This window comes from Daktulosphaira vitifoliae, unplaced genomic scaffold (assembly GCF_025091365.1).
Source record: "Daktulosphaira vitifoliae isolate Bord-2020 unplaced genomic scaffold, ASM2509136v1 Scaffold_2, whole genome shotgun sequence".
Lineage (NCBI taxonomy): Eukaryota > Metazoa > Arthropoda > Insecta > Hemiptera > Phylloxeridae > Daktulosphaira > Daktulosphaira vitifoliae.
The window spans coordinates 43,047,783-43,064,966 of NW_026099573.1; the positions used below are offsets into that span (position 1 = coordinate 43,047,783).

Genomic DNA, 17,184 nt, shown 5'->3' on the forward strand with positions numbered 1-17,184 from the left:
TTTGTTAATTAAATTGAATTTTAGCTAATGTATTATAATTACAGAATCGTGGGTGATTTTCCTAATTCGTATGCATTTACAAAATGTCTTGCAGAACAATTGGTGGCTGAACAAATACAATCTGGCATGCCATGTATGATTACTCGTCCCTCTGTAGGTTAGAATTGATTTTAAAATTTTAGTAAGCATTAGTTACAAAGTATTAATGCAAAAAACATTTATTTTTGTAGTAATTTCTATTTGGAAAGAGCCTTTGCCAGGTTGGGCTTTGAACAAAAATGGCCCTGTAGGATTATTTATTGCTGCTGGAAAAGGAATTGTTAGAACCATGTATTGTAACAATAAAGGATATGCAGATTTCATTCCCGTTGATACAGTTACTAATGGACTTGTCTTATCCGTTTGGAACTATTTGGAAAATAAGTACGTTACACAAGGGATGCAAAAATGATTTATGGTGGTTTTGATGGATAGTTACTGTAGTAATTATAGTATTATAAATCTTATTTCTGATATTGAATCGTCGGAAATCTATACTTTATTGTTTTTTAATCCATTCTAAATGCTCGGATAATATAAAATGGATGATCTAATTGCTTTTTATTCTCACACGCTAGTCAGTGTACAAGCCGTTTCCCTTCCTTTATTCTACTTATATGTTCGGAATAATTTTGAAATTATTTTCATCATACTTATCAAATCTAGCTTATTTTATTTATAACTCTCAGTTCTTTTTCAAAACCTATTTGATTCAATGGAATATTAAGTAATCCGTAAACCTTACTATTAAAAGATGCCGTTTTGTTGCTAGCTGTGGTTCGAATTGTTTGGAATGTACCAAAACGTATGTATTTTATCCGATAAATTTCAAAATATAGTTCCCTTTCTACTCTTTTTAATTTAATAATTCGAAAAAGGTAATTTTCCCCTCAATTTTTTGTTTGCGCATGAATTTCATTGATGGATAGAAACAATTTAAATCTTGTATAATGACCTCCGTATTAAAATTTGTATTAATTACTGCAAAAATATCATCTAGATACCAAACTCAAATTTTTGGAAAATCACTAGAGGTGTTTTTTCGAATCTACTCATTTGCTAAAGATGATGATTGCGGATTTCTCAGTGCTATGCCATCAATTTCTTTATCAAATTTATTTTGAAGCCATACATAACTTTGTTAAATGAATAAGCTCATTTATGTTATCCTAATCTATGTCTTGTTCCTTTAGCAAATATTTAAGAAAATTCATTGTTATACTTATCGAATTACTTGAAAATAAGGCTTCTACGTCAAAAGAAATTAACTTATTATTTTTTAGATCCTGTACTAGACTTAAATATTTTTCATTTTTTCCTAAAGTTCATTGACTTACAACAGAATTTTTTCTAGAAAATTAAAACATTCCCTTCTTGCTAAGTCTTGATTATTATAATCCACGCTTTTAAACCCATTTCAATATCTGTTAGAACATCGGATCCATCGGAATTTTTTTCAATAAAAAACTTGTTTTATGACCAAACTTAAGCGTTCGTGTAATTTTTAACTAAATTATTCCCAATTAAAAAAAAAAAAACATGAAACTTGAACTTTTATTAAAACTATTTATTTGACTTTTATATTTGTATGTCGGAAAATAAATTTTGAAATTTTTTCTTTAACTTGACACGACTTGCGTCGCAATATTATAGTTGTCACTATTTTGATGGTAGAGACCCGCGAGTCGTTTATAATTCATGAAAAACAATAGATTATTTAAAAAAAAAACCCGAGAAGACTAACACAATTAATAATTATCTTCGCATAATATCGCGGCACCTTCGCTGGCTTTGGCGAGGCAGTGACCGACATGGTCCTCGGACGTCAAAAGTTAGTAGTGTTGATGGTTATGGTGGCGGATTCGGATCGGTTCGTCAAGTCCGGTCGTGCGACACGTCCGGAGCCGGTGGGGTATAAGCTTGACGTTGTCACTTTGACGGCGGAAAGAAGACTTAACGTATAATTTGCGGCACTTACTGGACCGTGGCGTATAGCACACGGTGTTGATCTGTCAACCTATCAAATATCCATAGTAGGGCGACTGCTGATAATGATAAACTTTTCTTTTTTTGATTCGAATTTATCTTCAATTACATGGTATATCTTATGTTCGAAATATTCCCACTGTGATTGACTCAGAAAATTGAAAAGTTCTAAATGTGATTGATAAGCCCCCATTACTAATTTACTTCTAATACGGCAATGATTCATTAACTAAAAAACTTTTTCCAAGCAAAAATTTGAGTTAAATATATTTTAGATTCAAATTAATATTTTAAATTTCAAATTTTATTTGTTTTTTAGTAGTACATTTATTATTGTTAATATGCTAGATAGCGACAGGAACACTATCTTCAACCCATACCTTCATTAATTTACATAAAATATTTTGTGGAAATACAACTTATCAATGTGTATGTCGTAGTTCACCAGTGGTGTGCTTAAAAGATATGACCCAAATTTCTTCTTTATATATTTTTTTTATTGATATTATAGTTTTTTTGGACAAAGTAGCTTTATGGCATAATTATCAAATATCGAACAATTGCAAGGTATTAACATTTTTTTAAAAACTTTATTTACAAGAAAAATAGTCATATTTTCTCACAAGAATTATAAATATTTCTATATAGTTTCTCTAACTATCTATTTTATGTTGTACGCAATGGCAGAGACGTTGTATGCCATTTAAAATACAAAACTTATATTTGGAGTTATGGTCCCAAAAATGTCTATTTATAGCTGCATTTAACGTTTTCAAGTTTTAGTAGTCAGTTAGATAGGTTCTTCTTATTTTTGAAAAGCGTCGAAGTTAGAACGACTTAAAACAAAAGAATATGAAGAGTATAATAGAGTTTTCCAGCTATATTCAGCAATAACAGTTGTAAAAATATTTATATTATTTTTTTTGGATTTATTATCTCTTCTTCGACAATTTTAAAGCCTTCTCAATAATTTTTACTTTGAAACTACCGGGTTTTATTTCTTGCTTGTTGTGTTGAGTTACAAAACGCTTATCGTTCAGGTAGTATAATTGATTTTGCCATAAATAAAGTATACTCGGTTGATTTATTGTCGAGTTTTATCTCCAAAATGTATAAGTATTTAAATCCATATTTTTTCTTTGCAAGGCTGTCTTGTGATTGTTTATATAGCGAAGTTTTGTACCGCTTCTATTTTTTTAACACGCTTATATTAGTTTCACCTGTATGTATGTATGTCATAACGCATTCACTCCACCCCACGACTCGCTCATTACACGCCGGCAATACTATTCCTGTATAAATTTATTTTTGGTTATCGTACCCGTACACACGTGCGTGTCATCAATATTATATATATATAAACAAATTTTTATTTTGACTGACCATTATCATCCGCGTGCATACGGCTTACGTATACAGAGTGTTCAATAAATAAGGAAACGAATTTCTATTGTACTCATTGTTTGTAACAATTTAACTGTTTCCTAACTTACTGAACACCCTGTATATTCCTACTGCCGTTTATACCTCAGGTATAACGTTAGTCCGACCCGCCCGCCCACAAAACACGACTGTACCTAATGCATGATACGTTTACGTCGTTTTACATGTATATATAATCCAGTATCGTCATTTTTCGTCACTACCTCCATGTTCCGGGAGTGGGTAATTTACTCGCCTGCTGCTTTACTTGGATGTGGTAGCCATTTCTCAGACGTTGAGAAGTTTTACTTCAAATATTANTAGACGTTGAGAAGTTTTACTTTAAATATTAGTTCTATTATTTCATTAACTTTAATAATTCAATTTTTATACACTTGTGTTAACGTATCACTTAGAATTAATAACTTTAACAATAGTCGTGACATTAACGAATTATTATTTTGTTTTCCAGAGATACATCCAAAAACGTTTTTAATTTGACGTCATGCAAAGAATTGCGTGTCACGTGGCAAGAAATTATTGAAAAAGGTAGAGAAATTCTTAAAGAGATACCACTTAATGGCTGTGTGTGGTATCCAGGAGGCTCATTTAAAAGTAGTAAATTTCTTCAAAATCTTTGTGCATTTTTTTTACATACCATGCCTGCTTACTTTTTGGACGCTCTAATATATCTGTCCGGTCACAAGCCATGGTAATATATTGAAAAATATTTATGTAATACTAAATAGCTACGCTTCGAAGATAACATTTGTAATTTTTTTAATTTTTTAGTTTAGTCAATATAAACGATCGAATCAATAAAGGATTTGAAGTATTTGAATACTATACCAATAACGTATGGGACTTTAGAAATGATAATCTGCGTTATACAAGAACAATTATGAACGAGCGAGAAAATTTTGATTACAATGTAAATGTCTCTGAGTTGGACGTAATAAGTTATATGAAAAATAACATATTAGGATGTCGAGTGTATCTCATGAAAGAACCTCATGACACTCTGCCTGCCGCTCGTCGACATTTGAAAAGGTAAAAAAAATTATTGACTGAAAATGATTTACTATAATGTTTTATTTATTGCAGGATGTATTATGTTGATCTTGTAACCAAAATAATTTTATTTGGTCTTGTTTTTGCATTTTTTTACTCGTGGTCCGAAACTATAATAGCAGCAATTTTAATGGTGTTGTATTTATTGCAACTCTTATTCAATTACTTGACAACAATAATCAAAAGGGATCCTTCATTCGGACAAGGAACAAATAACGAGTTATAACCTAGAATTCAATTGATTCCTTGTTATTACTTTTATTGTTACTTATTATTTTGTAAGAAGTAAATAATGTGATGTTATAAATATTTTGAAACTCTCAACAAATTAAATTAGTATAATTTTGAATTTATGATTTTATTTTTAAGTTAGATTATACCAGTATAAATATCCTAAATATTTATCATTGTTCAAAATATATTGTGTGTTTAGTTAAATCTAAATGGTGATCAAGTTTATTTTATATTATTGTTAAAATTTTAATTATTTATTACAAACAAATTGTTAACAATTACCGTACGTTGACTTTGTCTGGTGTAGACACTAAAATATACACAAATCAAATAAATAATTCTCTTTAATATTAACTGCGTATCTTTGGCTCTTCCCGGGTATCCTTGTCGGAATACACCAATCAGCCCAATTTTCTCAAGTAAGTAAGCCATTGAAGGGGTAGCCTGTAGACCCGTCAGTTTAGCACGAAAGTAGCAAACAAAATAACTACAATAATAATTAAAATCTTTAGAACGGTTATAAATAATTGTATTTTGAATATACAATGGTAAAATACACACGAAAAATAATAAAATATAAACAGTTTCAATTATGCCCTTACGAACATAAAATAATACCTTCCAGTGGCGCAACCAGGGGGGGTGTTTTGGGTGTCTGGATACCCCCCTTGGACCGTATTTTTTATTTAATAACTATTGAAAAGTGATCTATTTATATTAAATTTATAACATAAAAATCATAATNAATAAAATAATACCTTCCATTTAGCAGCGACTGAAACGACCATGTTCAAATCACCATTCCCCTTTCTTAATTTGGTCCCTTTTTTTAGGTTCCCTGCTCAATTAATTAAATTATTTGCCGATTCTCTAATTCATTACATTTTTTGTTGATATGATCATAATAAAGTTTTACCACACAATAAAAATCTTTTTTTTCTCAATAAAAATTAAAATAACAGAATGTTTGAGACTTTTTTCCAAACAGTTGAAAAATCTTTTAAACATTTAAAGAAATTCAAAAATTAATTTTTTATTTTATCATTAAAAATGTAAAAAAAACCATTTTGTAAAAATATATTTATTTTATATAAAACTATTGAGTTTTAAAAATATTGTTAATAATCACTAGCACAAAAAAATTATACTGTATACAAATCAACTCCTAATTTTATGGTATAATGTTAATCGGAGAAATTTCAATCTTTAATGTAATTTATTTTTCTTATTCATGCTAATAAAATTAGATAATTTGTTCATGTTTTTAACAAGCATAAATTTTAAACAAAAAATTATTTTTTGTTTGACTACAAATTATATGTTAAAATGATTATTTAATGGTAAATTAATAAAATCAGGACTATGCAATAGATTTTATGCGTTTTAATTCCAAAATTATTTTAAGTATTTTTTACGAAGTGTTTACTATTTTAATTGGTAATATGTTATTTATGATATATATATGTATGTATTAAAATAAATGTTGATTAAGTCACTTCAAAGTCACACGAGTTGGTAAAAATTCATTATATATCCGAAATTTTTAAACTTTAAGATAAAACACATTACGTTTTTTATTGAATTTACAGGAATTTGTTTTTAAAATAGTACCACAAATAATTATAATTACGTTTAAATTATGTTTAAAATAACCTTTATTTTTAAATTTATAAATATTGTTTGAAATGTTAAAATTTCCTAGTAAATTTCCATAAAATGGCTTATGTCATTTTAGGTTGTTATGGAATTTAAGTCGATTAAGTCTATTATAATATTCAGGGAATTATTACTAATTACCTTATGAGCTGTAGGCTATTTAATGCTTATAAAAATTAAGTAACTGTTACGGTATATGATAAATATAGTAATCATCTATTTTATTTACCTAAATAAAAAAATAGTTTAATGTATAATTTTAACTAATTGATATATACAATTAAAACTTAAATTGATCTTTATTATATTTGTTTGGTACAGAACGATGTATTTTATTTAAATACTATATAACCTTACTTAAATATTAGCTACTTCAAAAAATTTAATAAATATTTCAATTATTTTTTGTGCACATTTATATAACTCGATAAACTAATCAAATTTTATAATTTATGATATTTTAATTGCACCTTTAAATAATTTAAATTTCAAAATAAAAATATAGCATTTATTAGAAATAAATACCATTACATTAATCATATTAAATGTCTCCTGATATGAATAATTATAATTTTTTCTCGTAACATTTTCTTGTCATTTCATGATATAATGTCATGGACCGTGTAAATTATTTTTAATACATATACGATACATTTTTAATATGTTTATATATTGTTTCTAATTGTACTTAAATTCATTGTACTAACATAAATACTGAACTTATTAATTTTACAAAAAAAAAAAAATTGTAGTCGATAACAAAATACTATAAATTATAAATTAATTCTATGATGAAATCTTCACTAAGTTTTTAGTAAAAGTAGTCAATGGTTACATTTTTAATCAACTTCTATAATTTAATTTACAAAAATAAAAAATTCAGTAAAGTCGAATAATCTATTATTTTAGAAAATAAACAGTTATGTGCTTTAATAATTTCATATCACACTTGTAATTTTTAATTAAGTAGTTGGACGATTAATTTCCAGACATGGAATTATAATGACACATCCTTTCCTTTTCATTATTAACTATTGTAGTTTTCCTCAAAAAATGAAACCTCTATTGCAATTAACAGGCAACTAGTGGGGCACTTATCCATTGTTTCCCTTTCTTTTTGAAATACCAAAGAGTTACAGTTATAACTGATAACATCATTAACCATTTGTCTCCTGAAGAATCACTGTCATATTTCTGTTGTGTTGTGGTCATCAGCGATACGCTTTCAAATTCATTTTGATTTTCTTACAAAAACTACAGTTATGTCAACTTACGAGGAAAGCTTCATGAATTACAGGCCACCAACCCTACCGGAAAATCTTTCTCACCTACCAGACCGAGTATCCAAAACTTTTGCTAACAAAACTATTTTCATTACTGGTGGCTCAGGATTTCTCGGAAAAGTTTTACTGGAAAAGCTATTAAGAAAATCACGTGACATAAAAAGAATATATTTACTGCTCCGACCAAAAAAGGGAAAAGATCCAAAACAGCGTATAGAAGCTTTATTTTCAATTGAGGTCAGTATGTAAATTAATTTTTAATAATTTTCCAACTTAGTATTAATTTTAAGAAAAAAATATATATATCTTATTTATATAAACATCAAAAAGGTATAAATATTAACTAATTTTTTCACATTATTTTTCAGTTGAAAAGAAATTAAACTATGTTTAAACATGATCTAATTTATATTTTTCAGTGGCACAACTACTACATAACTACTGCTAGGCTCTAGTACATTTTCTGCATTTTAATATCTATAGTTTTACCGAAGTACTAATTACAGTATTAAGTATTTATTTATAAAAATGTACTATCAGTTTTTTCTAGTATTGCGTTTACGTTATACTACAACTGTAGTATATAAAATCGTTTTTTTTTTTGGAGCATACTCGGATATTATAATATTATAGCACCGATTATAATTGTTATTTTAATTATACAGTTATATATATTAATGTGGTGGATTATATGTGATTTGATTATGGGGGGTATGAGGATGGAGTAAAAAAGTGTTTAAGCTATTTGACATGCTTAATATTCTTTAATAGCTTATATTATTGATTATTAATTAGTATAGATAATTACGATTTAAGAGTTTACAAATTTAATCGAAATTTTGATAATTAGAAATTGTACAAAGTATTTCAATAGATAATTTTTTTTTTTAATTAGAAATTTTTTAGTTTTTACGAGAGAAACAAATTAAAAAATTAATATATATGTTTTATAATATATCACAGGTTGAAAGATTAAATTTTTTTCATGTCTTCTCAATAAATTCTTGAATTAATACAATTTTTAATATGGTCACCGACTAGTTTTAGCTTTAAAATATTTTTATTCTAAAGCTGTTCTGTTATATATAAGATTAAGAATTATATGCATTTATAAATTTTGTTTAAGCTATTTTGAAGGGTTTCTAAATACTCTCCAAAATTACAAGCTTGATAACAAAAATTACTAACAAGGGGAGGTCACGGTGATGGGGTCACCGATTTTCATAAAATTTATATAGATCTAATCTATATTGAATACAGAATCAGACGTATTTGGAATTTTTTGCCAATGCCCCCCCTAAGTCAAGAAAATTGACTTTGAAAATTTTTAATTAGCTTAAATAGGGTCATTTTTCTTTTGGATAACAATTCATGTTATGGTCCAGTCGACAGTACATGATCCTCTAATACGTACAGGCCCGGAATCGAGTCACACCACCTTATGAAATTTTTTGCTTTTTTTTTCACTGTTTTCTCTTTGAATCATTAATTTTATGTAATATTTGAAAATTTTTTTAAAATAATAAATAAAATATATTTTTTATATTAACCTGGTAAGAGTATATAAATTATAAAGGAGAGAGATTTTTGAAAGGTTTAACGTTCAGTGCAGGGTTTTGCGTGGAGTTCATATTTTATGAAGGAGTAAAGTTAATCATTTTTTTTTTTTCATTGAATAAAATTTATTCATTTGAATTGAATTATATTTATTGATTAATATTTACGTGTATTTAAAACTCTTAAATTATTATTTTAAATAATCTATTTAATAATCAAAATTAATAATAATAAAAAAAAAATTATAAATTATTATTTATTCAATTGACTATGACTTTTTGTCATATAACAAACATACATTTTTTTAATAATTAAAATAAAATATATTTTTACTATTAACCAGGTAAGAGTATATTTATAAAGAGATAATAATGAGGAATTAAATATATATAAAATCATTATATATTTTAATTTAATCTATTGTAATTTTCAAAAAAATTCATAAAATATGAACTCCACGCAAAACCTTGCACTGAACGTTAAACCTTTCAAAAATCTCTCTTCTTTATAATTTATATACTCTTACCAGGTTAATATAAAAAATATATTTTATTTATTATTATAAAAAAATTTTCAAGTATTACATAAAATTAATAATTCAAAGAGAAAACAGTGAAAAAAAAAGCAAAAAATTTCATAAGGTAGTGTGACTCGATCCCTGGCCTGTACGTATTAGATGATCACGTACTGTCGACTGGACCATAACATGAATTGTTATCCAGAAGAAAAATGACCCTATTTAAGCTAATTAAAAATTTTCAAAGTCAATTTTCTTGACTTATGGGGGGCATTGTCAAAAAATCCCAAATACGTCTGATTCTGTATTCAATATAGATTAGATCTATATAAATTTTATGAAAATCGGTGACCCCATCACCGTGACCTCCCGTTGTAAGTTTTATAGTCAATTAACAAAAATTTGTACTGGCTGATGATGTGTCAAGAATAATTTAGTATTTAATCCCTAGCCATAGTTACAGCTACGGTGCAAGGTTTTACAGGTTTCCTGTATCAAGATAGAGGGAGTTGAAGTGGAATAGATTCCTTCAGTAAAAATTATTTGGTCTAAATATATATTTTTTTTTTGTTTTGAAAGAGTAATAAAAATTTTTCTTTTGTACTTGCCTCTAAAACAAAACCTTAATTACGCCCTTGCTTTGTGTAGGGCATGGAACACGCATTCGCTCGCCTCGGATTTTTACTGCCTAATTATACATAAATAATTTCATAACATTACTAATTATCATAACTAATATTTATCTTCTATTACAGTTATTTAATTATATAAAAGAATTACAAGGAGAAAAATGTATGAATAAAGTAATCCCTATTTCTGGTGATGTTAGTAAAATAAATTTAGGCTTAACTCCAGAAGACTATGTTAAACTTTCTGAAGAGGTTAATATTGTATTCAATATGGCAGCAACTATACGGTTCGATGAGCCATTGAAAAAAGCTGTGTTAATAAATACCCGGGGTACTAAATATACACTAGAATTGGCAAATGAAATGAAAAATCTGGAGGTAATAAAATATAAATTCCATATCTTATTAAGATAGATTTTTATATATTTTTTACTTTTATAGTTATTTGTACATGTTTCAACGGCCTATTGTCATTTGAATGAAAAGGTGTTGTACGAAAAAGTATATCCTCCTCCAGCTGATCCACATAAAATTATTAAAACTATGGAAATTTTGGAAGATCATTATATTGATTCGATCACCAAACAGTCAGTGAAATTTTACTTTCTATAAATGAGCATTTTTAAATATTTTTATGTACTTTTAGAATCATTGGCATATTTCCTAATACTTATGCGTTCACAAAATCCCTCTCGGAGCATTTAGTGGTCGAACAGATGCAAGCTGGATTGCCATGCATAATAACTCGCCCATCAGTTGGTTAGTGAATGAATGCATTTGGTTTAAATTGAGTTTAAATTGTCATATATTTTACAGTTATTCCTATTTGGAATGAGCCTCTCCCTGGCTGGACAGATAATATGAATGGCCCCATTGGTTTGCTTATCGGAGCTGGGAAAGGAGTGATCCGTAGCATGTACTGTGACAACAATGGTTACGAAGATTTTTATCCAGTAGACATAACAGTAAATGCCCTACTTGTCTATGCATGGAACTACATCGCTAATAAGTGAGTGAATAATTTGACAGGTAGTTCAAATCAATAAAACGTAACAAATAAAATTTTTCTTATAGGGACACAGCCAAAAGTATTTACCATCTAACATCCGGTAATGAAATCAAGGTATCATATCAAGATTTGATTGACATTACCAAAGAAATAGCTGTAACTGAGATACCGCTAAATGGCTGTGTCTGGTATCCGGGTGGAAGCTTAAAAAAAAGTAGATTTGTTCATAATATTAGCGCCTTTTTTTTCCATACTATTCCGGCTTATCTTTTAGATGCTCTAATATTTTTATCAGGAAATAAACCTTGGTAAATTTTCATAAATAATTGAATAATAACCAAAATGTATATGATAATAATTTTTTATTTTAATTTTAGTATGCGCCGCATTCAAGATAAAATTAATAAGGGATTTGAAGTTTTTGAGTACTACGCTAACAATCAATGGGATTTTAGAAACGATCACGTTACTCACATTAGAAAAATCTTAAACGACCGAGAAAATTTTGAATACAATGTTAGATATGATAATCTAGTTATTCGAGACTACATTAAGAACTGCGTCATGGGTGCTCGAGTTTATATATTGAAAGAAATGCCAGACACATTACCTAGTGCAAGAAGACATATAAAATTGTAAGTTTTAAGTTACTATCCTTCTAGCTTAAAGAATATCTGACGGCACGAACTTATAACTGAAATCATTATATTCATATATAGTCCGAAATAGGAAATATATCAATTACTCAGTGTTTTTTTAATTATAATAATTAATTATTATGATTTTAATTATAATTTAATTTATGCTTGAGGTTGAAAAGTTTTCAATTTTTTTGTTTACGATGAATATATTATAATTTCTCTATAAATAATAATTATATTATGAAAATTCTGTTTGGTATTTTTTAGTTTCACATATTTCTCAATTCATTAATCAATAAGTATTTTTTTAATTCAATCCTGATACGTTATAAAAGCGTAAACTTTATTTTTTTAATTGACGCCATACGTTTTCAAATAGCTTGTAAAATAAAAAAATAACGTAACAGAGAAAATTACTGGTCAATAACAACTGTTGGACCAGTACACCAATTTAAAGTTTTAATAGGTCAGTCAACGAAGGAGTAACTTTGACGAATGGCGGAAAAAATTCCCAACCACATTTTTTTTTTTTTTAAAGTTGAATTAAAATATGTATAATGACATACTAAAAGTCCTCATCGATTGGACTTGAGCTTTTTTTTTTACAGCCTCGCAAAAGTTCAAAAATATGAGCTTTTTTTAATTTTCTCAAAAAATATTTAACTTACAAAAAAAATTTCGTACAAAAGTTGTTTAAAAAATAATTTTAAACAAAAAAGATAACTTATATTTTTTCATTTAAACAAATATTTTTCGAATTACATTACATTTAATATGAGTACTAAAATGTATTTTCCATTTTTTTTCATTTTACGGTTACTTTTTATCATGTTATACTTACATTAGACACAATGTTATAAATGCATATGTGTGTATGTGCGAGTTTATTTATTTATAGTATCATTAAAGTGTAGTGTATATTAAGATACAACCGATAGAGTAAGTAATTTATTTGACGCTATATTGTTTAAACCCAACTAAACGCTAAATTGTACATTCCCAAATAACAATTATATAATGTCAATTGCTACCGGAATTTCTGCTAATAATAAAGATAATTGTCATAAAACGTCCTTTAGTCTGGTGCTGGAGGTGATAAAAATTGTGGCTGCCGAAAAACAGGGCTTAAATGTTCTATTATATGTGAACATTGCAAAGGTCAATGGTGTACAAATTCAATAGAAATAAAGATTGAAGATTAAGAAAATTGTACTTTTGTTGAAGATATATTCTATCAAAATTTAGAATGGGAAAATGAATAAGAAAATGGAAAAAAATTTTGTTTGATACATTTGTCAAATAACTTTATAGTGGCGAAATCCTCCATCGATTATATACTTTGCATTAGTAATGCATATAACTTGTATTTAGGATATAAATAAGGAAATAGAAGATCATGTAGCTTTTGTAATAATCCATTAAAATTTTAAAATTAAACACTATCTACAGATTTGCATCAAGGAGTTGTTTTTTGATAATGATTTTAATAATCTATATTGCATCCAATTATACACACTGTGCCGGGACACTGCTGGTTTTTTTTTTTAAATAGCGATTAGTTGAAATAGTAGCAGTGGGTTTACTTTAATTATTTCATTATTAATTTTAACAATAGAAGTTATTGAAGATACAGTTATAACTTTATTTGACCTTTTATATCATGAAAGTTATTATCCACCATTGAGTTTACTAGAACAATACCAATTTTAGACACTTTATGACAATTAATTTTATCATTACCAGAAATTCTGGCTGGGTTGACAAAAGAGAACATGAGGTAGGTGAAATGAGGAGATCAGTGACAATAGGCAAGGACGTGATTGGAGAGGTGGAAAGTTTTAAGTATTTAGGATCAATAGTGCAAAAGAGCGATGGTATTGACGAGAATGTAAGGCACAGGATTAATTGCGGGTGGTTGAAGTAGAGAGAAACGTCTGGTGTCTTATTTGATAAAAGATTTCCAATGAGACTAAAAGGTAAATTCTACAACAATGTAGTGAGACTAACAATTATGTATGGTTCAGAGTGTTTGGCGGTTGATAAGAAAGTAGAGCAGAGAATGAGTGTAGCAGAGATGAAAATGCTTAGTTGGATGAGTGGTGTGACTAGAAAAGATAGAATAAGGAACGAGCATATAAGAGTGAGTATAGGTGTAGCATCAATGGTGGATAAGATAAGAGAAAATAAACTTAGATGGTTTGGTCATGTTATGAGGAGAGAAGAATCGGAATCTGTAAGAACAGTTATAAAAATGAATGTTGAAGGAATAAGAGGTAGAGGAAGACCAAAAAAGAGATGAAGGGATGTTATTGAATGCGATATGAAGACAGCTGATGTGAGCGTAGAAGATGTGGGAGATCGTGTCAAGTGGTAGTTTAGGATGAGGGTGGCCGACCCGAAGTAGTTGGGATTAATACAAAGAAAAAGAAAAAGATTAGCAGAAATTCCGGTAGCAATTGACATTATATAATTGTTATTTGGGAATGTACAATTTAGCGTTTAGTTGGGTTTANATAATTGTATTCTCAAACATAGATTAAAATTTAAAAAAAGCCATTATTACAAAAAAACATTTAATTAGTAAATAATAATTTTAAGACAGGTGCTTATTGAGTTACAAGCATTTTAATAGAGTGATTTTTAACTTTATATATCTTGAATATTGCTATTACCGTATCCTTGAGAATAAATTTAAATGAAAGGGAATTTTTCTTTGCTGTTTAAAAGTAATGTTTGCCCCTCTTACCAATAACGCTACTAATTCCTAAGATCTATAATGATAATGTTATGTATTATGAATAGTAATGATAGGGACTAAATATTTTTATTAAGTAATAGATTAAATTGACATACTTTACTTATGTTTCAGAATGTATTATGTTGACATAATTAGCAAATTGTTATTGCTTGCTCTTTTATTTTGGACAGTATTCAAATGGTCTGATATTATCATTGAAATTAGTTCATTCATTTTAGATGTGATTAAAATGATTTTTGACTTAGGTCGATCAGTATTCAAGTCAAATTATTTAGTAAATCATCGATAAATAATTAATTATGAATAAAATAGTGAATAATTAATAATATTAATAAGTATANGCCTATAATTAGAGGTGTGTCGTAAGTGCTGTTATTTGTATCATTAAATATTTCTCGACTTCACGTCTTTTCCCGCCTAGATATAAAAATGTAAATAACTTTTGAAATACTAGTGATGTTTAATCTGTATAATGAGATATCATAAACATTAACTAGAGTATAACTAAAATATTATCGTTATAATAATTGTTCTTAACAATAAAACAAATAAAAATAAATATTTTTATTCTCAAACATAGATTAAAATTTAAAAAAAGCCATTATTACAAAAAAACATTTAATTAGTAAATAATAATTTTAAGACAGGTGCTTATTGAGTTACAAGCATTTTAATAGAGTGATTTTTAACTTTATATATCTTGAATATTGCTATTACCGTATCCTTGAGAATAAATTTAAATGAAAGGGAATTTTTCTTTGCTGTTTAAAAGTAATGTTTGCCCCTCTTACCAATAACGCTACTAATTCCTAAGATCTATAATGATAATGTTATGTATTATGAATAGTAATGATAGGGACTAAATATTTTTATTAAGTAATAGATTAAATTGACATACTTTACTTATGTTTCAGAATGTATTATGTTGACATAATTAGCAAATTGTTATTGCTTGCTCTTTTATTTTGGACAGTATTCAAATGGTCTGATATTATCATTGAAATTAGTTCATTCATTTTAGATGTGATTAAAATGATTTTTGACTTAGGTCGATCAGTATTCAAGTCAAATTATTTAGTAAATCATCGATAAATAATTAATTATGAATAAAATAGTGAATAATTAATAATATTAATAAGTATAAACATTCAAATACGTGTGATATTAATTAATTAANATAGATGCATGATGTCAGTTTCTATCATTTGGTATATTTTTTTTATAAATCTGACTTTTTACCTGCCTACAGGAAAGGATTTAAAATGACAACTTTTTTACGAAAAAATTGACTTTTTCAACTTAAATTTTGAAAGTGTTCCGGAAAGTCTGACACTTTTATATATATCTTAAATTAAAGCTAATGTAATGTTCTTTATTATGCAAAAAAAAAATTTCGGACTTTATTTTGTCTTCACGGTGAAAATGGCTACCGAATGCTATTTTTGTGTGAAAATTTTCGATTTTGTATTTTACATTTTTAACTTTATTATGCTATAACTTATTGAAAAATGTATGGATCAACATTATTTTTTTATGAGAAATAATATTTTTTTTTAATCCCTTTTTCATTCGACATACTTTATCTTAATTAGGATATTAATAATGAACTAGCAGATCATGTAGCTTTTAGAATAATCCACCAATTTTTGAAAATTAAACACTATCTAAAGATTTGCATTGAAGCGTTTTTTTTTTTGATAATGATTTTAATCACTGTTAGATATCATTATACTTGATCCATCTATGCCACGTCACCACTGTGCCGCGACCCCCCTATGCTGGGTTTTTTAAATAATAATTTTAGTACAATTCAGGGTTAAGAACCAAAATAATTTCGGTTTTTGACAATTATTCTTGTATTTAGTAAATTAGTTTATTAATATAGAGTTTTTTTTAGTACACTTTGACCCCCCTATGCTGGGTTTTTTAAATAATAATTTTAGTACAATTCAGGGTTAAGAACCAAAATAATTTCGGTTTTTGACAATTATTCTTGTATTTAGTAAATTAGTTTATTAATATAGAGTTTTTTTTAGTACACTTTGAAAAAATTATTATAGAAACCAAAAATATTATGAGACAACTTTTGTAACCTTTATTGAACTTAAAATTTAAAAATAAATTAACTCATTTTTCTTTTTTAATTTTTGGTATTATAATATATAAGTATAAGGTCTAATTTTAAGTTAGATTAAGGTTTTAAAAGCGATTTCATAATACTTTGGGTTTCTACAATTCATAGCCAACAAATTCTTAAAAAAATATATAATTTTTGGTCAACTAACTTACTAGATATGATAAAAAAAATGTCGAAAACCCGAATTTATTTCGATTCCTAGCTTTGGTAAAATTATATATTTTTGCGGTAAAATTTATAACTAG

General features: G+C 27.1%; 1 protein-coding gene across 1 annotated transcript in view; it reads left to right on the top strand.

Annotated features, from left to right (window-relative positions):
• The window catches only part of LOC126898298 (uncharacterized), a 31,929-nt gene extending 16,020 nt beyond the window's left edge, over positions 1–15,909 (top strand). Inside the window, exons 5-17 of the mRNA XM_050672238.1 lie at positions 45–157; positions 231–423; positions 3,920–4,159; positions 4,240–4,497; positions 4,552–4,741; positions 7,587–7,928; positions 10,521–10,772; positions 10,836–10,981; positions 11,041–11,153; positions 11,211–11,403; positions 11,469–11,711; positions 11,781–12,038; positions 15,717–15,909. Of these exons, the coding sequence (XP_050528195.1) occupies positions 45–157; positions 231–423; positions 3,920–4,159; positions 4,240–4,497; positions 4,552–4,741; positions 7,587–7,928; positions 10,521–10,772; positions 10,836–10,981; positions 11,041–11,153; positions 11,211–11,403; positions 11,469–11,711; positions 11,781–12,038; positions 15,717–15,894 (2,719 nt within the window). The 3' untranslated portion in view covers positions 15,895–15,909. The remainder of the gene's footprint in view (positions 1–44; positions 158–230; positions 424–3,919; positions 4,160–4,239; positions 4,498–4,551; positions 4,742–7,586; positions 7,929–10,520; positions 10,773–10,835; positions 10,982–11,040; positions 11,154–11,210; positions 11,404–11,468; positions 11,712–11,780; positions 12,039–15,716) is intronic.
• The last annotated feature ends 1,275 nt before the right edge of the window (positions 15,910–17,184 follow it).